A 26,239-nucleotide genomic window follows, 5' to 3' on the forward strand; every position below is an offset into this window, starting at 1 on the left:
AAAGTGGTGACATGACTTGAGAAATCACATTTGTTCCCATTTATTTACTTAGTGTGTGCATGCACATATGCCGAGGTACATGGACGTGGATCAGAAGACAACATGTGAGAGTTGGTTCTCTTCTTCCACTTCGTGAATCCCAGGGGTGGAACTCAGGTTGTTAGACCTGGCAGCCAAATGCATTTAACTGCTAAACCGTCTTACTAGCCCTGTATTGTTTCTCATTGTAAGACAACTTTCTGACATTAAAAAAAGTTGATTAGCAATGGTCAAAAGAGCAGAATCATATACTAACACTGCTTTAAAGGTAATTCTCTAGCTGGGCATAGTGAAACAGGGTTATAATCCTTGAATTTATATTTTTAACCTCTTCCAAAGAAGTTTTTTTTTTAAGATTTATTTATTATGAATACAGTATTCTGCCTGCAGGCCAGAAAAAAACACCAGATGGTTGTGAGCCGCCATGTGGTTGCTGGAAACTGAACTCAGGATCTCTGGGAAAGCAGCCAGTGCTCTTAACCTCTGAGCCATCTCTCCAGCCCTCTCTTCCAAAGAAGTTAACAGTAACTGCTCAGAACATAAATAGTTCTGACAAACCACCACCATGCTCACTAGCATGGTGGCAGGGCATACTTATAATGCCAGGACTTGGGAGACAGAGGCAGAACTGATTTCCTGCTTGCACACCACACTGTGAAATCCAGGCTTGCAATACATAGTGGAACCCCCTTTTCACCTCAAATTCCTGCAATCAAAGAAAAAGAGCTTTCCAGTTACCTTCAATCTTTTTCAGTAAGGAAATTAGGAAACCATATATCAAATGTCAGCATGTAGAGTACAAATTAACTTAGATTATAAATATACATTCAGCTGGATGGAGGTAGCGGTACATGCCTTTAATCCCATCACTTATGAGGCAAAGGCAGGTGAATTTCCAAGTTCAAGGCCAGTCTAATCAACATTCTAAGTTCTAGGATAGCCAGGGTTCCACAGAAAAACCCTTCTCAAAAAAATCAAAGTCAAGTGCATGCACTCAGCACTTACGTGGTGTGGGAAGTCCTGTAGCCCTGCAGGTGACAGTCGCCCTATGGAACCTTACCTGGTAAGCCACAGGCACATGGCTGTATACAGATTAATGGATTAGTTCAGGATATAAGAGCTAGCTAGAAATACGCTTAAGCTACTGACCAAGCAGTGATTCAAGTAATATAGGTTCTGAGTGGTTATTTCGAGTCTGGGCAGTTGGGAACGAACAAGTGGACTCTTACTACACGCACACGAGAGAAAAGTACATGAATGTACACATACATATTTGAATGCACGCATGTATACACAGGAAAATCTGTAAGAACAGGACCAAGTGGTTTGCCATGGGATAGATTAATCCATGTTTAATTTGGGGAACTATTTTGTGACTTTAAAAATGAATTTAAAGATTGCAGTACATTGAGCTCCATAGAGACAGCGCCGGGGCAAGCGAGAGCCGGAAGTGCACTGGGCGACTCTGTGCCTCGCAGACGAAAATCAACTAAACATGGGCAAAGGAGATCCTAAGAAGTCGAGAGGCAAAATGTCCTCGTATGCATTCTTTGTGCAAACCTGCCGGGAGGAACACAAGAAGAAGCACCCGGATGCTTCTGTCAACTTCTCAGAGTTCTCCAAGAAGTGCTCAGAAAGGTGGAAGACCATGTCTGCTAAAGAAAAGGGGAAATTTGAAGACATGGCCAAGGATGACAAGGCTCGTTATGAAAGAGAAATGAAAACCTACATCCCCCCCAAAGGGGAGACCAAAAAGAAGTTCAAGGACCCCAATGCACCCAAGAGGCCTCCTTAGGCCTTCTTCTTGATCAGTTCTGAGTATCACCCCAAAATCAAAGGAAAACACCCTGGCTTATACATAGATAATGTTGCAAAGAAACTGGGAGAGATGTGGAAAAACACTGCTGCAGATGACAAGCAGCCCTACGAAAAGAAGGCTGCCAAGCTGAAGGAGAAGTACGAAAAGGATATTGCTGCTTACAGAGCTAAAGGAAAACCCGATGCAGCGAAAAAAAGGGGGTGGTCAAGGCGGAAAAGAGCAAGAAAAAGAAGGAAGAGGAAGATGATGAGGAAGACGAAGAGGATGAAGAAGAGGAGGAAGAAGAGGAAGATGAAGATGAGGAAGATGATGATGATGAATAAGTTGGTTCTAGCGCAGTTTTTTTTCTTGTCTATAAAGCATTTAACCCCCCTGTACACAACTCACTCCTTTTAAAGAAAAAAAATTGAAATGTAAAAAAAAATGAATTTAAAACCACTCTAATGATTCTCAATTATTTCTAGATAAAAGTGGAAAACCCAGGGGACTCTTGGATTATGAGAATTTACATATTCCACACATTCTATTAAAACACCCATTTTATTTTATAAGTGGCTCATCTGTATGGATTTGTATGGGATACAGATAGCATACAGCAGAAAAGACAAGCATCACAACCTTTAACAACCACACACTTCAGGTGATTTTATTTTGTTGCAGCACAAATATTCATAACCCAATATCCTAAAACAAAAGGAGAAAATACGATTATTTTTATCCCAGAACTATTCATTTTATCTGCTATGCTATCAGAAGTAACTTTGGAATAGTAAATTACTTCTGTATACAATTTAGGTCCAAAGACCCTAAAATTTTGCTTAATTCTGTAAGAAATAAAAATTCCAATTGCTTCCTGGGTTTTGTGGTAAGAACTAGGGACCTAGCCAGGAACACAGCCAACCACAGAACACTGATAAGTTGGGATAAGGTAACAGAGCTAATGAGACTGTCTGGTAGAGGTCTGTACTATCCAGAGGCTATAGAGGCTTCCCACAGAACCATGAAGGCCAAAGAAGTGATTAACTGAGTGATTCTGGGGCAGAGTACAGGAGAACAAAGCATTTTCAGAAGAAGCACAGCATACCCCCAGATTGAACCAAGGGCTTTCACTCCTTTAGTTCATACGCTTGTCCATTTAGTCAACCAAAATACAGTTTCTCTTCTACCCCTCCCCTGAAATGAGAATAATTAATGCAGATGCCAAAGGAAATGACAGGAACAAATGGCATTTTTCAAGAAAATGGTAATGAAGGATCTTAAGGGTGTGAGCCAGGAACTTGAACACCAATGTCTAGAGTAAGTCTGGAAGCACACAGCTCTGGTGGTTCAGCATTTTCTGGGACTAAATTTTTTTCCTTTTGGTTTTTCAAGATAAGGTTTCTCTGTGTAGCTTTGGTGTCTGTCAGCTTGGCACGGAACTAGCTCTTGTAGACCAGGCTGGCCTCAAACTCACAGATTCTCCTGCCACTGCCTCCTGAGTGCTGGGATTAAAGGTGTGCAACACCATCACTTGGCTCTCACGTTTCTTTCTTATCTGGACAAAGCATTAACTGTTCCTAGAGCTTTGGTGTAAATAAAAAATTTACACCACTCTTCAATGAAAATATAATACCTTATAAGATTAGAGGTAAGCGGTGCTGGCACAAGCCTTCAGTCCCAGAACCCAGAAGGCAGAGGCAGGCATATCTCTATGAGTGAGGCCAGTCTCGTCTGGTCTACAGTGCAAGTTCCAGAACAGCCAGGACCACACAGAGAAACTCTGTCTAGAAAAAAAAGGAGAGAGGGAGGGAGGGAGGGAGAGAGAGAGCGCAAGTGAGCGAGCTTATGTGGACCTTAGAAATTCTCATCTGAAAACTTCATAAAACAAAAAATTTTGTAATATCAAAACAATAGTTTATGACAGATTTAGAAAAAAATAGTGGTTTTGGTGTTGCTTTTACTGGAACTACAGGTAAAGAGCAACTGTATTATTTTGTTCTGTGACTAATTAAATTACTATCTTCAAGGGAGAACATGGTGACCTAATGATCTGTATGTAGTTGTACTTACTTTTTAATAAAGTTTGGTTTTTAGAAGATATTGCTAGCTTAATGGCTTGACCCAGAGAAAATTATGAAGACAGTATTTCAAATATGTTGACTTTTAAACTATGTCAAATATAGTATTGAAAAATGTACCCAGCATACTAGATACACAATATGCAACATTCATGTCTATTGCTATAGTGTTGCTAGTGACTCAATACAGATATATTATAATCTGTATTGCGTCGGGCAGTGGTGGCGCACACCTTTAATCCCAGCTCTCGGAGGCAGAGGCAGGCAGCTCTCTCTGAGTTCAAGGCCAGCCTGGTCTACAAGAGCTAGTTCCAGGACAGGCTCCAAAGCAACATAGAGAAACCCTGTCTTAAAAAACAAAAACAAACAAAAAGAAACACGTAATATTTAGGGATAATTTTTGTTTACTTTCTTTTTGAAACAGGGTCTCACCCTGAAGCTCTGGCTGGCCTGAACTTGCTCTGTAGATCAGGCTGACTGCAAGCCCACAGAAATGACCTGCCTCTGATTCCCAAGTGATGAGATTATAGGCCTGTGCCACTATGGCAGGCTTAGGAATGAACTTTTTATGGTATGCTCCTGCCACAAAATAAAAAAGGGGAAGAGAAGAATATTGAAAATATTTTTTTACGATTCTATGCCTAGAAAAATTAACACATATATCAGCAACAACCTATCAATACACGACACTCTCCATCTGACAGAACACATATATCAGCAACAACCTATCAATACAGAACATTCTCCATCTGAAAGAATCCAGAAAATAACTCTGTGCTAGAAGCCACGTTATAAGTCACTCTGCATGAGTCAAGATTTATGGTTCTTACTCTTTACTTCTTCAGTGGACAAAGGCCAACTGATATAACCATCTTATTAAGCAGGACGATAACTATGAGCAACTGATGAAATATTAGTTTAAATACTGCTTTTTCAAACTCCTTCACTAAGTAACCAAACACTTAAATATGATTTCTATTATTAGTATTTAAGAGCCAAGGGTCCTTCCAATTAATTATGGCTAATTTTAATCATATTAATTTCAGAGATCTATCAATTTAATGGCTAAAAATACAGCAATGGAGCCAGATAAGCACATTGAAGGCTCTGACATGACATGGATCAAACATGTTTAGAGTCATTAGCATTTAATTTCTTAGCAGACCTTCGAGTTTAGTTCTAGGACTATAATGCCTCAAATACTTAACATCAAATTCCCACATTTTAGGATTTATACATAAAACTGATGCCAATCATCTTTAAGTTGCTACCAAAAAATTTGCAAAAGCTATTTGCTAATAACTGCTTCCTAATTTTAAGTTTTACTCTGACCATGACCACATATTACAAAAATCTATTTACTGTATCTGTAGCGGGTACAAATTATTTGATAATGATCCTCTATCACACCTCAATAACCTAGCTGCCCCTAACCCTGGAAAACTGCCATAGTACAGAAAACTTAAGGCAGAAAAGCTCAAAGGGTGGAGAACTCAGGTAGTTCCTGTTCGGTATTCTATTTAGCAGTACAGTCACAAAAAGGCAACTGAATATAGTAACTGTCCTACTTGAACTAGGACAGCACAGCAAGTGACCCTACTATGTTCTTTGGCTCTTTGGTGGAGATAATTCTATCCCAAATAAAAATAAAGTATGAAAAGACTTTAGCAGTAATAAAAATGTCGAAAAAATACTTATTTCACACACCTGTTGTCCAAGATCACAACTTGATAGCTAAGGTGCAAAGGTCAAGAACAGGACTGAAGTGTGTGCTATGGAATAACATTTGTGAGATAAGGCTGCTGCTGCTTCTTTTTAAAATTTACTTCTTATGTAGACAGTGTATGCCAGCATGCATGCCTACGTGCCAGAAGAGGGAACCAGATCTAATTATAGATGGTTGTAAGCCATCACGTGGTTGCTGGCAACTGAACTGAGGACTTCTGGAAGAGCAGCCAGTGCTCTTAACCACTGAGCCTGTAAGGCTGCTTCTTTCATTGTTCAGAGAATACAAAACAGAGATGCCATTTTACTCAATGTCAGCAAACATTTAGGGATAAGCATTCTGTTAAAACAACAGCACTGTTTCTTACTAAATTTTTATTGATACTTCATTTACTTGAGCTTTGATTTTTTTTTAAAAAAAGACACTGTTTAGTCAATAATATGGTCCATATTATTTAATACTGTGCAACTAAAAATTACAAAGTATTTGAGATCTTATTTTAAATATGTTCTTCTCAAAACTGGAAATCTATACTAACATACAAATCAATCATTCTTTCTCTCTGAGAAGTAAGCTATGAAAGCAAACTATGCACACCACATCCTTTGAGATCACACATTAAATTTATTAGATGGATGCTAAGGGAAAGTGCAATCTGAAGCCATGGAATTATTTCATGCATGTGAAAAGTTAATGAACTTAAAAGGATCAGACTTAAATCCTTAGTGTCATGAGCATCACACTACACCATGTTAACCTGCCCAAATGGTCGATAAGACCATGGAAAGAAAAGCACTAAGAAAGACAGGCTGTATTTCCTGTCTTAAGGTTTCAGAGATGATGCAGGTTAAGAAATTCTCACATCCTGAAAAAGGACTTCTTACATACCTCACCTCTTAGTCACAAAACTGCAATCATCTGGAGTGAGAACATAACAATCAATTACTACAAGCAATGTCCATCCTGTGGAGTACATAGCTATCTGGAATGATAGCTATACAAAACCAGAATTCAGTGAAAAGTAACACTTTAAATATTTTCACAGCAAGAAAAGATGCTGGGGAGGCCTCTTAGTAGTCACTGTTTAAGTGTTAAAATGTTAAAGACGTACATTGGAATATGAGGAGAAATTTGATTATCTCTTCTGGAAGTTTGCAAGCCTTATTAAAGAAAGATGATGGATGGATCAGGAGTGATATTCAAAAGCAATTCTAAGACAGGGACAATTCAGAACTGTTAAGGTATTCCAGAATTGAGTACACTAATGCTAAAAATGGTTAAAACAAAACAAAACAAAAACCACTTGCATATAGTTTGCTGGGATTTCACACTAACCATTAGAGGAGGTAGAGATGCAATGTGTTGGAACTTAAAAGTACAATGTCAGCATTAATTGTAAACAATTCTGAAACATGTATAGAACTTTTCAGAACACATGTAGTGAAAAAGAATTAGATTTCATATAAAATTAGAATTGAAAAAGCAAAAAATAGAAATATTTAGTAAATTTACTCAAATGAAGTTTAAATGTTACAAAAATGAAAAATATTAGAAATTATATACAATAAAAAGTGAATATAAATTAACCAACTCCAAGAACATTTCCAGTTAAATATTCATACAAATACATATTCACCTTTTTCTTTGTATACGAATAACACATTCATACAAACATATCATGAAGATTCTGGCAAAAAAAATTCAGAGATGCTAAAAATGTCTCAAGTTTTAAAAAATGGTGTAGAATATACTTCAACAACAACATTCTACATGAATGTAAACCCCTGATTTAATTCCATGATTTTATCATGCCAGAAGCATGGTTGTTTTTAATTTTTTTAAAAGAGATATTGGTATTATAACTCATTGGCTTATCAATAATTAAGGCATTTGTACACGGTATCAGTGTGGACAAAAAATTTTAATATTACTTATTATGATGTTTTAAACTTTTGAAGTCTTTTCAACAGAAGAAATAGCTGCACACATTTAAGTGTTTCTTCATAAAACACAACAAAAATTAGTGATTGGTCTTTGTAGTTCCTGGTAAAAGTCCTGTCTTGTTTTGAATACTATAAATGATATTCTTATGCAGGAATGAGTTAAGACCCAGAAGTTCTTGAACACCCCTACCAAACAGCTGTAATGGTTCTGTGTGCAGCAAGGCGAACAGTCTTTAGAGTGCACTTTCACCTCATTGAAGTTGAAGTTGCTCCTTCCGGATATTTCCACTTCAATGTGAAGTACATTGTTAGGATTTCATTAGTGGCTTTATTATGTGGCTTTTTAAAAGAAAAAAATGTTTTTATTTCTTCCACAGTTCACAGTTCTCAGAAGAGACCTACTTTTGGAAATCATATAATCCAGCGCTGTTTGAACAGCCAAATACTCTTTAGAAGATGAAATCTCTCAATGCAACTGTAATAAATAAGCATCTACATCCTTAAAGGATAAAACAAAAACATTCCATTAGTTAATAAAGCAAATATAAACACACATAACTCTCTTTCTTTTCTGTTTTTATTTCTTAATTTGCCCTAGGTCCCTTTGTAACCTTTAAAAAGAAGGAAGAAATCTTATGCAAAAATATTATCTGCATTTGTTTATTGCAGGGCCTGGCATATAGTGCATGTTCAATAATGCTGAGTAAATACTAAGTGAATGTTTTGATTCCTGTGCTCAAACAACTCTGCTTTGCAGTCAATATTTGAAGCAATTCTGTAACTGCTATATAAATCAAAGCTTGAAGCATACTAGTTTGACAATATCATTTCTCTAATTTTTAAATATCATTTATTTTTATTTCATTTTATTTTTTTATTTATTGTTTTGGTTTTTCTAGACAAGGTGTCTCTGTGTTGCCCTGGCTGTCTTCGAACTCACTCTAGATCAGGTTAGCCTGGGCATGTGCCACCACCACCCAGCTTATTTTTATTTTATGTGTATGAGTGTTTGCATGCTTGTATGTATGTGTACATGTACACAGAGTGCCAAAAGAAGCAGAAAAGGTCCCTGAATCCCTTGGAACTGAAGTTACAGAAAGCTTTGAGCTGCAATGTGTGTACTAAAAAGAGAACCTATGTCCTCTGAAAAAACAAAATGTACTCCCACCCACTGAGCCAGCCACCTCTCCAGATCCACTCCCCTCTACAATCATCTGTTCACATTTTTAACCTGAAAAAAAAAAATGACACAGTGGAGCAATCAAGGACTGCTGTGAGAAAGGAGGCCGCTGTCATACCCCAGTGGATAGCTCTTAACATAAAAAACAAAACCAAGGCAAAAAATATATATATATATAAAAGTAAAACGAAGAGTTAGGAGAGGCAGGGTGATTGGAGGTGGTGGGAGGATCCGATTAGTACCAGAATGTACTATACACATATATGAAACTGTCAAAGAAAATATTTACTTTTAAAATGGCATATTAGGGACTGATATTGTAATGAAGACTTGATTATCAATCTCACATTGAAATTAATTACTTAACAATTTTCAGTATTACTATAGTATCTTAAGGGCATGTTTATAAGAAAAGGTTTTTTTTGCTTTGTTGTTTTTTTTTTTTGTTTTGTTTTGTTTTTGTTTTGAAATAAAAAGAGAACTGAAGATAGTCAGGCTTGGTAGCATATTCCTCTGATCCCAGCACATAGAGGGCTGTAGCAAGAAGATGGTAATTTCAACATCAGTGTGGGCCTCATAGTGACTTAAGGAGAGCCCCAACTACACAGACCTTGCCTTAGTAACCATTAACATAAAAAGGTGAAGTTCTAAGGAAACATGCTTTCAGCTCTACTATGGTCTTCAGAGTAATGCATTTTGTATACCTTAAAAACACAAAACAAACAACTTCAGGGAAATAAAGTTCTGTTTATAAGACTTTCATCATTAAAGATTCTGAAGGATATTAGAAAAGATGAATTTGAATAAAGCATGACTATACACAAAACATTAAAGAGTCAATAATCAAGAGGAAAAAACAGTGAATTAAAGAATTCTAAGGCATGGTGGCACAAGCCTTTAATCCCAGAATTTGGGAGGCAGAGACAGGTAGATCTCTGAGTTTGTGGCCAGTCTGGTCTACAGAATGAGTTCCAGGATAGCCATGACTATACAGTGAAACCCTGTCTCCAAACAAACAAACAAACAAAAAGCATTCTTGCCAGCCATGGTAATATACATTTTTAATCCCAACACTTGGGAAGCAGAGGCAGGAAGACTTCTGTGAGTTTCAGGCCAGCCATGGCTTCATAGTCAAACACAGTATCAAGAGAAACAGACAGAAAGGTGAGGCAGAGAAGGAGCAAATGGATTAGGGGGAATCTGCTGAGTATACTCACATAGAGTGACACATTTAATGTTTGGTGTCATTTGTTCTTTTTTATATAGGAATGCTTCATGAGTCAATGATATAAAGATTTCCTTAATTCATACAATGCTCTTATTTCCTGGTAAATACCTACTCATAACAGCAAATGCCCAGCAGTAGGTGGAAATATTTTTTACCACTAATTCTTTCTGCAATTATACTATCAATGTCCTCTAGGAGTTTAAGTATTAAAATCCAAACTAGCAATGTATCTTTTTCCTGTAAGAGATAAGCATATCAATACATATTACTATTAGATTCATGTCTAGCTTTTAAATTATAAATATAGATTACCTTAGCTATATTACCAGTATATCCTGGAACCAAAGTAAGATGGCTTTCCTGTTCCCATAATCCATTCAATTGTTGCTTTAAAATTTTAATATTTCTAAGAGTAAAAAAAGAAAAAGAAAGAAAAACGAGAAAGCAAATAGTAAGATATGGACTTGATTTTAATTTACATTATAAAAAAATACACTAATTCAAGCAACTAATTGAAGTTGTACATGCCAGGCACAGAAATTCAAGCATATTTAGTTACAAAAGTAGATAAGACAATAAATAAGCAGGTATTTGTAGCATGGAACAACCTTCTTGGATATGACACAGAAAATTCTGTGAGTCTACAAAGATTATGGAATTTAAGAGGTGGTTAGGGAAAAGAAAGTGTGTGTTTTCAAGACTGTCTATCTTTTTGTCTCTTTGTCCCTCCTCCTCTTATTTTTAATTGTTCCACCATGCCTAGCTTGAAACCAGCTCATCCATGTAGAATCCTCATATTTTCAAGCTAAGGCAATACTCAAATCATGATGATTCTAACAGTTTTCAGAGATCTGGCAGGATACTTCTATTTCCTACTGCGCCTTCCTTCTCACTTACTGGTACAGGGCATGTGAAGGTTAAACCACTGCTGGGTGGCTTTCCTTCTTTAGGGAATGGCTGAGGTAGGTATGCTGTCTTACACTCTGCACTGAGGAAGGTGGCTAAAGAATGCTGAGTTTGAAGGTAAGTCTTTGCTACACAATGAAAAGCCACGAAATAAAACAAAAAGATAAAATAAAAGACAAGGTTCTGGTAGAAGAGATATAGGGAGTTAAAATGTTGTGTGGTTTTTCATAAATAAAAAGTACCTCAGTTTAATATTTCTCTGAAAATGAAGAGGATAAAATCACACAATGATGATCATGGGATAAACTCACTACTTTGCTTAATTAAGATACTTTTTTATAGAAATTTCAGCATGAATTATCTTTAAAGCTATACGTACCCATCACTTGTAATTTCTGATTTAGATGAGAGTTCTGACCACCACCTTTTTATTACTGCTTGAAGCCAGTTTAAGCCAACTATTACATATCTGAAATGAAATATTTTGACAGAATTTGTTTTCATATAACAAGCCTTTAGAAAAGATGACTCTCTCCCACCTAAAAGCTCCCACATATACACATACTTCTCCCTTAAGAAAAACATATTTCAATACTTTTATGATCTTCATAAAGCCATAGAACTTACACAGCTGTTCTTAGATGCTTTTGTAACTATCCTTTATTATTTACATTTCTTTCCTAATCAGACTATAAACTCCTTGGAAATAAGAACAACAGGGCTGGAGACCAAGGACTCAGTGGGTGAAGGCAACTGACACAAAACCTAACAGCCCAGTTAATCTCTGCAATTCACACAGTGAAAGAGAACCAACTCCTTCCTACAAGTTGTTCTGTCCCCCTCTGTATAGAACCAGGTTATCGTATGTCCCATGCAGCCCAGTCTCCTTCTATGTATTCACGAAACACAGAATCAGAATGTTGAAAGAGCAAAAGGGAGATTTAGATTAGTACTTACTCTTCAAATTTGCTTTGAAGTAAAGACTTTACTAGAGGCAGTAAGTCTACACAGCAGCCAAGTGAGATATATTGCTTTTCTTCCTGTAAACTAAGGAAATTCTAAGTTATAAAATATAAGCCGATTACAATTTGTTTTTCTTTTTTTTTAAAAAAAAATATTTATTTATTTGTTATGTATACAGCATTCCTTCCATGTATGTCTGCAGGCCAGAAGACCCCATTATAGATAGATGGTTGTGAGCCACCATATGGTTGCTAGGGATTGAATTCAGGACCTTTGGAAGAACAGTCAGTGCTCTTAACCTCTGAGCCATCTCTCCAGCCCCCCAATTTGTTTTTCTTTAAAGCTTACTTTTTTTCTGAAAAAAATACTGTTTTTACCTATTGGTTAGAACAGGAAGGCAATCTACCACAACTCCAAGGTCTTCTATCCTGCAAGTACAAGATAAGATACCATTGCTTACATTCATGTTACAATTTCCATCCTTCTTTGGAGGCATTCAACATTTAACAAATAACTTCAGTATTCATCATGAGTCAAGGACTGAGGATATATATAAAGAGGAAAATGGAGACAGGGCTAGCTTTCCAATGCCCGAGTAGGAGGTGGCAATGGAACAAAGGGACAAACAAGTAAAATACATAGAGCAGGACGCTAATGGTAAATACTACAGAGGAGACGAAAACAGGAAGAGGTGGAAAAGGATCAATTACATCTTTTAAAGAAAGTACTCAATGAGGCATCAGGTAAATATCAGGAAGGGAGTATTTGAGAGACTTAAATAAAACGAGGAGGTGATGCTTAAAATTCCATAAGGCTTTGTTTTTTCTTTTCAAATGGTAAGTTTCCTACACTTAGTTTTACAGCTAAGAAAAGAAAAAGTAGCAGCTTTTTTCAATCTGATAAGAGTTTTCTGTATTCTCATTAAATTTAAATTGGTGATGAATGTAATTTAAACTATACTGACTCTCTGGATGCTAAATACAATGGTTTAAATTTTTAACAAATAAAAACTTTTTAAGAGTCACCTTTCATATCATATTAAAATTATTCATGTTAAATAAAGACCAAGAGAAAAAAAAATCACACTCACCTCACTAAATAAGCTACAAGCTCACTTATACTTCTCTTTCTCCAGAAAGTCAAAGCTACATTCAATCTCAAATTCCTGCTGAAGAGAACCTGGGCCATTGTCTCGTGGTCCTGAGACACCTGAAAGGCAATCAATCAGGCAATCATCTAATGTGTTAAATCATAATGAAACACGACACAGCCTTTTTTTTTATTTTAATGAAAACAGTCTGGTAGACACAGCTTTAAATTACATAAGGGCAACTCCCTTTACTGCTCCTCAGAAAGGAATTTAACAGTTTGTGGTTGAATACAGAGAATGAACAAATTTAGGACTTTTTCTCACCTCCCCTTGCTACCAATTTTCAAAAATCTGAGTAAGTTATTTCTAGCTGACCCATAAGCCTAAGACTTAATTTTCTGCATGTGAATACAGGAAAAGGTCAGCATATAAACGGGTTATTATCAAATGAGCAGCATGAGAAAGGAAGTACAAACCTGAGTTATGTCCTGTTACAAAGTTGCAAATGTACCATCTGAATGAATTTTTAAACAAAGTAATATATGGTATAAAAACTTTAGCTCAAAACTATTCAAGACAAAAAAATGAATACTCTACTGGCAAAACTGTGTGACATCATTCTCCAGAAACAATTACAGCTACTGAACTGGAATGTGTCCTCTAAATCATGCTTTAGACAATGAAAAGTAAGTATATCAAAAAGCTAAAAATTATATTTTTAAAAGCTCTTCCTTTTGACCATACATGAACATATGAAATGTATGAACATTTTCATTGCTAAAATACATATTGGCTTCAGCTATTAAAAAAATAGCAGTTTTAGTCTTTACATATCACCATTTAGAATATTTCTGTTTCTTCTTATTAACACTGTTTCTGTGAATTTCATGTGTGTAAATATATGCATCTGTACAATTACTTTCCTTAGAGTTCATTTCACAGCTAGAAGAGATAGTGGCAGGTTTGCTGAATAAGTCCCCACCAGGCCGTCCTAAGAACCCAGCAAAATGTGACTGGATAACAGCCTTCACTGATCTACTTTTTAAGGCAAAATGTCTTTTCCCCCTTTAAGTTTTTCCTTGCCAACTTGTCATTTTGGGTATTTACAGTAGCCTGTGAGGCATTTGATTTTACTGGGAGTTAATCTGTCCAACTGTCTTAGGGATGATTTCAATGAGTGACTGCTAAGAGAGTAACACAAGGGGGAAAGAGAGCAAGAACTTCAAACCAAACCAAAGCAACCTAGTATACTGTACAATATGAATAAAGTCAAGCTATAATGACTTACCTCAGAAAAGAAGCCACTATACTTTGATGACGGGCTTTCTGTCTGTGAAGAACCAGGATCACTGGTGTTAACTACAAATGTTCGACTATCATGGCGTAAATTTTCGGGCAGATGGCCTGCGCAAGCCAGTTCATTTTCTTTATTTGCCATGTCACAGCCCCCGCTATCAGGGGACTGCTTAGCTCTATAACAAGGATTTGGAAAGGGATGACGAACTAACTTTCTGTGATAGAGCACCTTCCGCAGTTTATCTGGATTTTTCACAGCTTGTCCAACTGTTCTGTAAAAAGAATTTATTTCTTAAGTGAAAAAAAAGGAAAAGGCACAAAAAGAAATTTTTAAATGGGAATTTTAATTGTCTACATTTTGCAATTGTAATCCACTAAAATTAGAAAATAATAATTTAAAAAGTCAACTCTTATTTTGAAGAGGAAAATAAAAGTTACAAATTAACTGGAAGGCAATGAAAAGAAAGTGGCAAGTTACAGGAAATGAAAACAGAAAAGGTTAAGAGGTGCGGTTTTTAAAATGAAAATTTAAAGGCAGTTATGGGAAGAAGAAAATATAAACATTTTTGAGACATCTAAGCCTTTTCTAAACTGGAATTTATTTTCTAACAAATAAAAATTATTCACATTTGAATATTTAAATTTATGTATTTTAAGCTAAATCATACTTAATTTTGTGTATGAAAGAATGTGTTCTTTTTTGTGTATTAAAGAATGTGTTAGCCGGGCAGTGGTGGCGCACGCCTTTAATCGCAGCACTTGGGAGGCAGAGACAGGCAGATCTCTGTGAGTTCGAGGCCAGCCTGGTCTACAAGAGCTAGTTCCAGGACAGGAACCAAAAGCTACGGAGAAACCCTGTCTCTCACACTCACACTCACACACACACACACACACACACACACACACACACACACACACACACACACACACAAAAGAATGTGTTCAGAGAAAAACCTCATAGACTACAAGAGTTTCCAGATCCTTTGGGATCATTATTACTTTTTCCTTTTTGGATCCCCGAAGGCAACAAGTCATAGACTGAAGTTCTGAAACCATGAGCTAAAGGTTTCTCACTATGTGGCTTGGGCAAAATCTGCATTCATAAAATTCTGTTGCAAATGGTAGGAATCTAGACATACACAACCACAACAGCCCTCCCCCACAATGTTTCTTCCCTATAAAAAAAGTCACAGTTCTGGGAAGCTAACTAAAAAAACATGCTATTATAGAATATTTTACTAAAAGAAACATGCTTTCAGAACAAACAGAAAAGTTTTGAAAATAGCTGTTTCACAATTTTCAATTTCAGTTTAACAGAAGACTGCTTACTTTCATTTCTGTCTCTACTTGCTCCCTTGTATTTCACTTTATGTTATTTCCGAATAACGCATCCTGTACACTTGTAGAAGAGGTGAAATGGACAGGGTGAACAAGGACTTCAGAGAGTCCCAAGGTCACACCTTGGATACAAGTAGTTTAGAAAGCTGCTTTTGGTAACTCTGGAATGCAGGCCATTTTTACTACTTTCTGGCTACACAACCTGAGCAAATTATTTCCTGTGACTATTAGTATTCTCTTCACTGTTTAGGAATAAAGGCAGCTATAGAAGGAACAGATAATACTAATGTATTAGTACAGAGACTGGCACAGAAAAGCTGTCTGACAACAAGTTAACTACAATTATAATAAAAAGAACACTATTTGTTTTATGTCTTTATCTCTAATCACTTTCAAAAATTTCCTCCAAACTTTAAAGAAGCTCTTACCTACTTATGTAAGCAGCCAACTGTTTTGGAGATTTCTTAACCTAAAAATCAAAGCAAATAGTGGTATCACATTCAGTTATTTAATAAGAGTTATGAAAACTTTATGACTGATGTCAACAATGCAACGTAAAATTCAATAGGTTATTTTCCGTTTTCTCTGTCCTAACACCATGGTGTCAACCACTAAGTACACTACTGTATCTTGTTTTTTTTTTTTTTTTTTTTTATTTTTCGAGACAGGGTTTCTCTGTAGCTTTGGAGCCTGTCCTGGAACTGCCTTTGTAGACCAGGCTGGCCTCGAACTCACAGAGATCCGCCTGCCTCTGCCTCCCAAGTGCTGGGATTACAGGAGTGCGCCACCACCGCCCGGCCCACTACTGTATCTTGTATATATGGAAAAGCAACATATCTACCATCCCCTTTTCACAAGACTTGTATTGAACTTAAAAGATGCTAAATGAGTCAGTTCAAATTTAATGTGGCTTAAAGCAAATTATTTCAGTGCCATTAAACCTCTCAATGAACAAAATGCATCACTGAGTTCCTTGTCAACTAAAACATTTATATTACAGCTTATAAAAACAGCATACTTGGCTGGGTTGTGGTGGGGCCACGTCATTAATCCCAGCACTCAAGGCCAGCCTGGTCTACACAGTGAGTTCTAGGACAGGCTCCAAAGCTACACAAAGGAACTGTCTCAAAAATAAAATAAAACAGCATACTTGAAAAAAATCTTCTTATAACTTTAGGAATAATAGTCTTGCTTCATTAATTCTATTTAATCTAAGAAATTAAACAGATCTGGTAGTTTAAACTTCTTACCTCCTTCATGTTCTTATTAGTGAAATTAGAGATCCTCTTTCTAGGAAGATCAATAGGATGATCCTCAATACTATTAAAGAAGTTCCGTTTTTTAACATGGTGGGTGTCAGATGCCATAATCTCTTAAGTGCCTAGGAAAATAAAAATAATAAATAGAAAATTTAAAAAGCCAAAGAACACGATCTTTTATAGCATGTATATACGTACATCAACAGCGCTGCGCCTTTAATCCCAGCACCGGGGAGGTAGAGGAGGGTGGATCTCTGTGAGTTCGAGGCCAGCCTGGTCTACAAAAGTTAGTTTCCAGGACAGGCTCCAAAGTGACAGAGAAACCCTGTCTTAAAAGAAAAGAAAAGAAAAAAGAAAAGAAAAGAACCAACATGGGCGTTACTGTCTGCTTGCTTCCTTCTGAGAAAATGCCTTGCTTTATAGCCCAGCCTGGCTTCATATTCCAGATCCTCCTGGCATCCTGACTGTGGTGGTTAGTATGTGTCAGGATTACAATTCTATTCTATGAAAAGCATAAACCCAGGTTCTTATAATAATATCAGGTACAAATGCAGTTGAAAGAACATATTCTAAACATCAAGAGTCATAAATAAGAGTTTACATGCTAAATTTTGAAACTTTCTTTCACTTAGCTCACCAAGGCTTGCAATCAAGCTCATTCTCCAAGGAGAGCACAAAAGATGGTTCTTTGGAACACTGACTAGTCCCACAGTAAAACATACATACATATAAACCTATTAGCACACACACACACATATATACATATCCCTTAAAGATACGGATATAATGGTAGTAAAAGTTGCCAAAGAAGTTTCTGTATCTAGTTTACAGTGGTGCTTGCTTATCTATCAGAGATAACAAAACCAATCGTGAGACCCAGTCTGAAAAAAACAAAGCAATGAAATATTGCTAGAAATTTAAAAATAGGATATATTAAGACTTAAAACGAATGCACAAAGAAAAATAAAAAAAACTCAAATACGTAGGGATGTAGAGATGGCTTACCAGTTGAGAACACTGGCTGCTCTTCCAGATAACCTGGATTCAATTTCCAGCACCCACATGGTAGTTCACAAGGTCTGCAATTCTAGTTACAGGGGATCTGACATCCTCCTCTAGCCTCAGTGGGCACTGAATGCATATGGTGCACAGACATACATGCAGGCAAAGCACCATACACATTAAAAAATTAAGACAAAACAAAACAAAAACCTTAACAGAAGTTGAAAGAGAAATTTGAAGTTATCTTCTAGAACATATGGGCAAATGATAAAAAGAATCAGAAGATAGGCTTAGAGGGCCCAACATCCAAACAGAAGTACAGGAAGAATAACGAGAGACCAATTAGAAATCAATGACAAAATTTAAGAAAACTATATGAAACTGAAGGTCACAAATTTCTAGATAAAAATGGCTCAACCCAAGTCACAATAATAATGAATGAAAACAAACCTAGATGGTATCACTTCAAATTTCACAGAATTAAAAGTATAAAAGAGAAACAAACAACAACAACAACAACAAAACTGTAGAGAAAGCAGTATGACTCTGATTAAAGAAGCTGGATTAAGAAAAAAATGGCCAGGTATGGTGGCATACACTTAATCCCAGGACCTGGAAAGCAGAGGCAGGAGATCTCTGTGAGTTAAGAGGCCAGCTTGGTCTACACAGTGAATTCCAAGCCAGCCAGCATGATAGAACCTTTAACAAAACAAAACAAAAAGCCCCAAATTCGGGCAACAACTTCATTTAGTCAAATGTGAGGGGCAGCAATCATTCAAAGTTCAAAACAAATTCCTTTCCAGTAGTAAGAATGACAAGATAGATTCTAAAAGGATAAATGAATTCTAAAATGAAGTCTAACATTCTAACAGTGTAGATTTTCTGACCTATAATGGAACAGGTTATAAAGCTTAGAAGAGCCAGGTGGTAGCAGCACAAGCCCCTTTAATCCCAGAATTCGAGAGGCAGAGGCAGACAGATCTCTGTGAGTTCGAGGCCAGCCTGGTCTACAGAGCAAGTTCCAGGACAGCCAAAGCTACACAGAAAAATCCGTCTCGTGGGGGTGGGGTGGGGGGGGGAGATCTTAGAATAAAAACATGCACAGAAATGAAATGAGTTTTTAAATAAAATCTGGGCCAGGCTTGGCACAGCACTTTAATCACAGCACTCCGAAGGCAGAGGCAGGTGGATCTGAGTTCAAGGTCAGCCTAGTCAACAGAGAGAGTTCAAGACAGCCAGGCTACACAGAGAAACCCTGTATAAAGACATAAATAAACAAACAAACATACATACAGACAGACAAACAAATAAAGTGCTGGATACCCAGTAAAGGAAAGAGAGAAAGAGAACTAGAGCCAGAAGGAAATGGCATACTTTAAAGTGCTATAATAAACACTCCTCCTTGCCAACTTAGGCTTCTATAAGAAACAATATTCATCAGGAATTAAGGGGGAACAATGACATTCTCATATGAAAGAAAATTAAGATAATTCATTACCAGCCTACAAGAATGGCAAAAGGGCTGCAGGGGTAGCTCAGTGGTTAAGAGCACACACTGCTCTTGGAGAAGATATGAGTTTGGTTCCCAGCATCCATGTTGCTCACAGCCACCTGTAATTTTGGTTCCAAGGGATTTGATGTTGGCAGCCTCAGGCACCTGTACTCATGTGCACAGATACATACACTCACATAATGTTAAAAGTCTTAAAAAATGAAGTGGACATTTGTTTTTGAGTTTTCAAAATTATTCTTGGTGGTTGAAGCATTTTGTAACACTACATAAACATGGTTCAAAATATACACAAAGGGAGAGTATTTACAATAACTGCAAATATTTACAAAAACTGTATCAGAGGGTAAAAGGAAATTAAGATGTAAGGTTTCTACATAACTTCACCAATAAAAGGCTATATTAAGAATCATTCTTTAAGGCAGTGGTGGCACACGCCTTTAATCCCAGCATTCAGGAGGCAGAGGCAGGCGGATAGCTGTGAGTCAGAAGTCAGCCTGGCCTACAAGAGTTAGTTCCAGGACAGGCTACAAAGTTACAGAGAAACTCTTGTCTTTAAAAAAAAAAAAACTTTAAAAAATTGTAGCTAAAATAGAAGATTCAAGCAATTCATAGAAAAGATAAACAAAAAAGAACAAAACCCAAAAATGACAGACTTAAGCCTAAAACAGCAATTTACCTTATATGAATTTAAAAATATTATTATTATTATTATGTGTGCACGTATACCATAGTGTGCCTGTGGGAGAACAACTCTGGAACTGATTCTCTCTTCTGCCATTACATGTGTTCTAAGGATTAAACTCAGGTTCTGTGGTTTGTGCAGCAAGTATTTTCCCTATGGAGTAGTCTGAACAGCTCTTACGTTATTCAGTGGTCTAGACAACGCTAGTTAAAACACAGATGTTGGGAGAGTAGATTAAGAAACATCGCCTAACTATATGCTCTCTATTTTATATTGCTCAGGGCTTTTTGTTTGTTTGTTTGTTTTGGTTGTTGTTGTTGTTTTAGAAAGGGTTCCACTATGTAGGCCTGGCGGGCCTCAAACTCAGAGATGCACCTGCTTCTGCCTCCTGAGTACTGGGATTAAAGGTGTGTTCCACTTTGACCTGTTACATAATGCTGAGTATCATACATGCTAGTCAAACACTTTCCCAACTGAGCTACATTCCAACCACACACAACATTTTAAAAATGAAAGACATTAATCATTAGAAAAACAAAATCAAAACCACATGAAATACTATTTTATGTCCACTAGATGGCCATGCAACAAAGACAAAAAAAAAAGTGCTGAGAAAGATGTGGAGAACCAATGACCTTCAGGCATCTCTATGCAAAGTCTTCTTTACACACCATCTCCTTCCCTCTGTCAGTACTGGGGATAAACATCTACAGTAACATGTATATGAGGCAAGTGCTTTCCCAATAAGCTAAAATTCCAGCCATGTCAATTTCTTACTATTAAATACAAATTTACAATAAGAATCAGCAATTTCACTCTTTCATATTTACTGAAAGGGAAGGAAAACATGTTTACAAAAAATTTGTATGCAAATAATGAGCATAGTCAGAAGACAAATATTTTGAATGTTTATCAACTGGTTAGCAAATTAAATGTGTCCTATCTATCTATTAGACTAGCAGCAAAAACGAACTAAGTACTCATAAATCTGTGTGCGTGTGAACAGTATAGTAAGTAAAAGAGGACATGAAAGACAAGTCATGTGACAGAATTCCATTTATATGAAAAATGTAAGATAGAAAACAGACTGTTGGTTGCTTCAAGCTGGAGTAGAAATGGAAGTAACTGCTCAAGGGCACAAAGCTTTTCACAATGACAGAAATGCTCTAAACATCTATTGGGAGAATGTTCCATTCTGTACTTCACAATTAGTGAATTGTACATTTAAAACAGGTGAGTTTCATGGTATATATACTTTGCATCACAATAAAGATTTAAAAGGGGAATTACCAAAATTGTAAGACAAAGACTCTGTAAGCTGCACATTCTGTTTTACCCATGCCTCGTGCATTAAACAACACCTTTCTTGAGCAATAATACAGCATTGTCCTTCTTCCCCAAAGGCACTTAGCAATGCTACTACTGGAACTAGTTTCGAGTCCTCCATATTTGATATAGTACAAAAAAGAGAAAAATCTGATGAGGAATTGAAAACTCATAAACTGGAAAGGATTTTTTTTAACAAGCAAAGAACAAAATAAGTAGGCCCTAAAAGAACAAAAGCAAAGAGAAAGAGATCAAAAAGGGAACAATATTCTAATATTATTTTACAACGTCTAAACATCAGACGTATAATTTGTAGTTTTCTTACAATAAGGCAATGCTTACAATCAGTAGCTTGTTTGAGAAAAACAAGAGCGTAAAAATGGAGCTCACAGGATGATTTCTCTTTAAATAGTAACTATCTCCTACCAGAAAGATAAAAGGGATCTATTCATATACTCTACTACAATGGCTGCCTAATTAAGTAATTAAACACTCTAAGTGTTAAGATACTCTGTCTTCTCACAACAAGGAAAGCTCATTACACAGGAATGAAACACGTCTGGACAGTTCAAGACCAAGTTAGCTTTCTCTTTACATAAATACACTATACTATATTAAGTTTGTATTTAACTTTGTAATTCCACTAGGCAATTTCTCTATAAAACAAAACACAGCTGTTGATAAACTTTTTAAGTTCATTCTTTTTTGCCTTTTTTTTTGTTTTTATTGTGCCATATATTTTTCTCTGCTTGCCTCCCTTCTTCTCCCTTCCTCTTCTATCCTCTCCCATGATCCCCATGCTCCCAATTTACTCAGGAGATTTGTCTTTTTCTATTTCCCATGTAGATTAGATCCATGTATGTAGGGTCCTCTTTGTTGTCTAGGTTCTCTGGGGTTGTGAATTGTGGGCTGGTTTTCTTTGCTTTGTTTCTAAAAGCCACTTGTAAGTAAGACAAAGACATTCTTCTACTTACTACAAGAATTCCTTCTATATCTTCTATAAGAGTCATAAAGATGAAAACAGTTTTTAACCACTATTTCTTTCCTTCTACCTTCCCTCTTCCCTCTCTCCTTCCTGTATAAATCTTAATTGGAGCTTAAAAAAAATCACTACCTTATAATAATAAAATACATAAATAAGAAATAAATTCAGCAGTGCAATATCTTAACCACTTGATCACTTTGTCATATGCTGGGAGCCGATTTGAGTGGCTGCCATTACAAGATGGCATTTGGCCCCAGCCTCGCTTGATAAATAACTCCATATTAAGGTTGCAGTTCTTCCACCAGAAAACAGGGTGAGTTGTTGTGATCTAGCTGCCTACACTCCCCCTGACCGGTGTGGTCTGTAATTGACAAGGATGTTCCCCTGCTTTCTTTCCAGCCGGTGGGTCTCCAGAAAAGCAGTTAAAGTATCAAAGGTTGCTAGGCAGACTCCCTATATAAGCAGCTACAGCTCAGAGCTCGGGGCCCCTTGCTTTCTGCTCTCCCTATAACCAAGAGGCTCCAATAAAGCGTGATTTGGGAAGAATCCTCGTCTGGTGGCTGTTCTTTCCTGCTGGTCAGGGAGTTCGCCGCAGTCATATAATCCCAGGATTCAGGAGACAGAAGGTTCCATCCTTTGCTATACAAAGAGACCCTCTCTCGAAAACCAAACAAAACAGACAAAGCCAAATCACTTCCGAATAATGTCCTGAAAAGTTAAAGTTTTAAAAATTGGTATTTTAAAGCACAGGGTACCGGAGAGAATATTTTAATGGTAGTGTGCTTGCCAAATATGCACAGAATCCTGGGTTTGACTCTCTAGACTCACAACACTTAACGATGACAACAACAACAAAAACCAAAACTATTAAAACGGGATACAAAGCAATGCACTGCATAATCCTGGTGTGATGGTTAATCTTGGTTGTCAAAGTTGACTATATCTGTAATCAATTAAAACCCAAGCAGCTGGACCTGTTTGCTGAGGGATTTTCTTGATTGGATCAGTAAGTGGAGAAGACTCACCCTAAATGTGGGCCATACTTTCAGGCGGCAACCTATATGAAATGACATAAAGGAAGCTTTTTTCTTTTTGCCTGCTGTCCTCACGCTATCCTGGAAGGTTCTTCTATCCTGTCCCTGAGACATTCATTCCTTCACTGGTATTGGAACCTACTTCTTAGGAATTCCAAGGGAGACTGAAGACTGGCAGCCTCTAGTACTCTAGCAGACTGGGACTGCTGAGAAATCCAGTCTTGAGGCCCAAACAACAACCAGATCCATTGCCTTTCCTTCTCGAGACATCCATAGTTGGATTACTCAGACCACAGCCTATAAGCTACACTAATAAATCCTTTATTGTATTCATTCAATCAGTGCTGTTCTTTTGGAGAACCATAACTAATATATCTGTTTTTAAAGGTCCTACTAATCCCCCCACAAAGGACACAAGGATGGAAAAGGCAAATAAGATCACATCAAATTTAAGTTTCTGCACAAAAGAAACATTCATTAGAAAGAAAACCTAAAGAATGGAAAAAATATTTGCAAATTATACAATCTGACAAAAAGCTAATATCCAGAATAATACAGAAACTCAAAACCTGCAACAGCAAAAAAGAAAGAAAAATCAAGCAGCTTAATTAAAAATGGGCAATGAACCTTATTACAGTTTGGATCTGGAATGTCCCTGAAAGTCTTCTTGTTGAAGGAGGTAAGACCTAGCGTGGAGTCAAGGGTAAGTAGGTCACTGGCAGCATACTTATCTCTTAGCCCCTAGTCCCTCCCCTGCATTCTTTCTCCTTGGCCACAGTGAAATAAACAGTTTTGCTCTACAAGACTCTACATACAGTAATTTCCTGTCTTGCCATAGCAATGGGGTCAAATGAACTATAACCTCTGAAACTGTGAGCAAAAATAAATATTTGCTCTTCTCAAATAGTTTGCTCAGGTATTATCACATCAGTAGTAAATTAACATAATCTAAACACACATTTCTGAAAGATAGACAAACTAATAGTCAATGGAAACATACATGCTAGCTAGCTAATATCACTAATCATCAGAGAAATTCAAATCAAGTCACAATGAATTATTACCATATTCCATGAGGAAGGCCTATTATCAGAAAAAACAGAAAACAAGTGCTGGTAAGGATATATAGAAAAGGAAACCCCTTGGGCTAGTGAGATGATCAAGTGTCCTCTGACCTATACATGCAAACCAGGGCACACATGTACTCTACCCACATCCCTCTGCAAATCATACATACACACAATAATTAAAAAGTTTACAAACAAAAAGAGATTCCTACACACCAATGATGGGAATGACTATTAGTATAGTAATTATAAAAAACAGACCAGAAATTTTTCAAAAAATCAAAAACTATCTGATGATTCCGTAAATCCACTATTGGATATTTATCCAAAAGAAATAATTCTGTTTGTCGTAGATAACTATACTTCTGTGTTTACTGTAACACTATTCACAATAACCAGGAAATGGAAATAATCTGCTTACTAGTAAATGATGAATAAAGAAACTGTGGTAAATAAATATAAACAACAGAATACTACAAAGGATGAAATCTGTCCGGAAATAGAGATTATGTAAGTGAAATAAACCAAGGACAAAAAGACAATTAACTCATAATCTCCTACGTGATCATGTAGAAGTTGAGAACAGAAGGATGACCCAGGTTGGTCAACACGCTCTAGTTATAGGTAGGTATGAGTAAGAAGTTCTGGGATGTTGAAGCACAGCAGAGTGACTGCAGGGAACAATTACATACATACTGTGTATTTCAAAGTCCAGCAGGAGGGATTTTTAAAATATTTGCACCCTAAAGGCATGGTTAAGTATTGGAGGAGATAGACATTTCTAACCTGACTTCAACAACACAAAATGCATACATGCATCAAAATACCACCTGTGCCCTATAGATTTTCATGTTACAAATCTGTTTAGAGGTACACTTTTTTTTTTTTTTTTTTTTTTTTTTTTTTTTTTTTTTTTCCAAGACAGGGTTTCTCTGTAGCTTTTGGAACCTGTCATGGAACTCACCCTGTAGACCAGGCTGGCCTCGAACTCACAGAGATCTACCTGCCACTGCCTCCCAAGTAATGGGATTAAAAGTGTGTGTTACCACCATGCAACTCTTAGAAATTCACTTAATTAATTAAAAACCTAAAAAAGAAACTACCAAACTTAAGTTGGAGATGGGGACTCAGTGGTAGAGTGCTTGCCTAGCATGCCTGAGGCCCCAAATTTAATCCCAAGCACTGTAAAACAACAACAAACTTTAATTAAAGTTATTGCTGATGGGATTATGGTCATTTCCTCAATCACATCCAGGTTTTTCTATTTTCTAAAAATATGAATTATTTTTATTTAAAGAGACCAATCTTTTTAACTTTTCCAAAATTAGGACAACCTAATCTAATTTTCTTACTTCAGCCCACTTGCTTCAATGATTTTCTTTTAATTCTTCCCTTTGAACTGATTCCACTGTCTGCTTTCAAGCATGCTCCAGTTTCTCCTATCAACTCCTATACTCTTTCTTGTTTTCCTTTCCTGCCAAATTTCTACAATGAGTGCTTTTTAAGCTTCCAATCGGTTCTTAACCCTTTACAATTTTGCCTTATTCTGTTTTCTTATGTGAAAAATTCTACCAATGTGTCTGCCTGTCACTTAAAATTATATGGCAGCCAGGCATGGTGACAGTCTGTGCGGAAACACTCTGGAGGCTACAACAAGAGACTGTGAGATCAAAGCTAGGCTGGACTACATAATGAAACTTTGGCCAAAAAAGGCAAGAAAAAAAGAGAGAGAGAGAGAGAGAGAGAGAGAGAGAGAGAGAGAGAGAGAGAGAGAGAGAGAGAGAGA

At 36.7% G+C, this 26,239-nt stretch overlaps 1 protein-coding gene and 1 pseudogene across 2 annotated transcripts in view; one reads left to right on the forward strand and one right to left on the reverse strand.

The window, feature by feature from the left end:
* The first annotated feature begins 1,289 nt into the window (after positions 1–1,289).
* LOC126496639 (high mobility group protein B1-like) lies at positions 1,290–2,335 on the forward strand (annotated as a pseudogene).
* Positions 2,336–6,080: 3,745 nt separating this feature from the next.
* The window catches only part of Katnbl1 (katanin regulatory subunit B1 like 1), a 36,994-nt gene continuing 16,835 nt past the window's right edge, over positions 6,081–26,239 (reverse strand). The window contains exons 1-10 of one of the 2 annotated variants that reach the window (XM_050134119.1): positions 17,850–19,987; positions 16,836–16,966; positions 16,014–16,054; positions 14,240–14,519; positions 12,952–13,070; positions 12,239–12,289; positions 11,856–11,945; positions 11,278–11,367; positions 10,305–10,398; positions 6,081–8,083 (exon numbers count right to left, since the gene is read on the reverse strand). In XM_050134119.1, the coding sequence (XP_049990076.1) occupies positions 8,051–8,083; positions 10,305–10,398; positions 11,278–11,367; positions 11,856–11,945; positions 12,239–12,289; positions 12,952–13,070; positions 14,240–14,519; positions 16,014–16,054; positions 16,836–16,952 (915 nt within the window). In that variant the 5' untranslated portion in view covers positions 16,953–16,966; positions 17,850–19,987 and the 3' untranslated portion in view covers positions 6,081–8,050. Of the gene's footprint in view, positions 8,084–10,304; positions 10,399–11,277; positions 11,368–11,855; positions 11,946–12,238; positions 12,290–12,951; positions 13,071–14,239; positions 14,520–16,013; positions 16,055–16,835; positions 16,967–17,849; positions 19,988–26,239 lie in introns of those variants that run through there. The other variant, XM_050134118.1, reaches the window with a different exon arrangement.

Source organism: Alexandromys fortis, unplaced genomic scaffold (assembly GCF_014885135.2).
Source record: "Alexandromys fortis isolate MF-2015 unplaced genomic scaffold, M_Fortis_MF-2015_v1.1 scaffold_6, whole genome shotgun sequence".
Taxonomy (NCBI): Eukaryota; Metazoa; Chordata; class Mammalia; order Rodentia; family Cricetidae; genus Alexandromys; species Alexandromys fortis.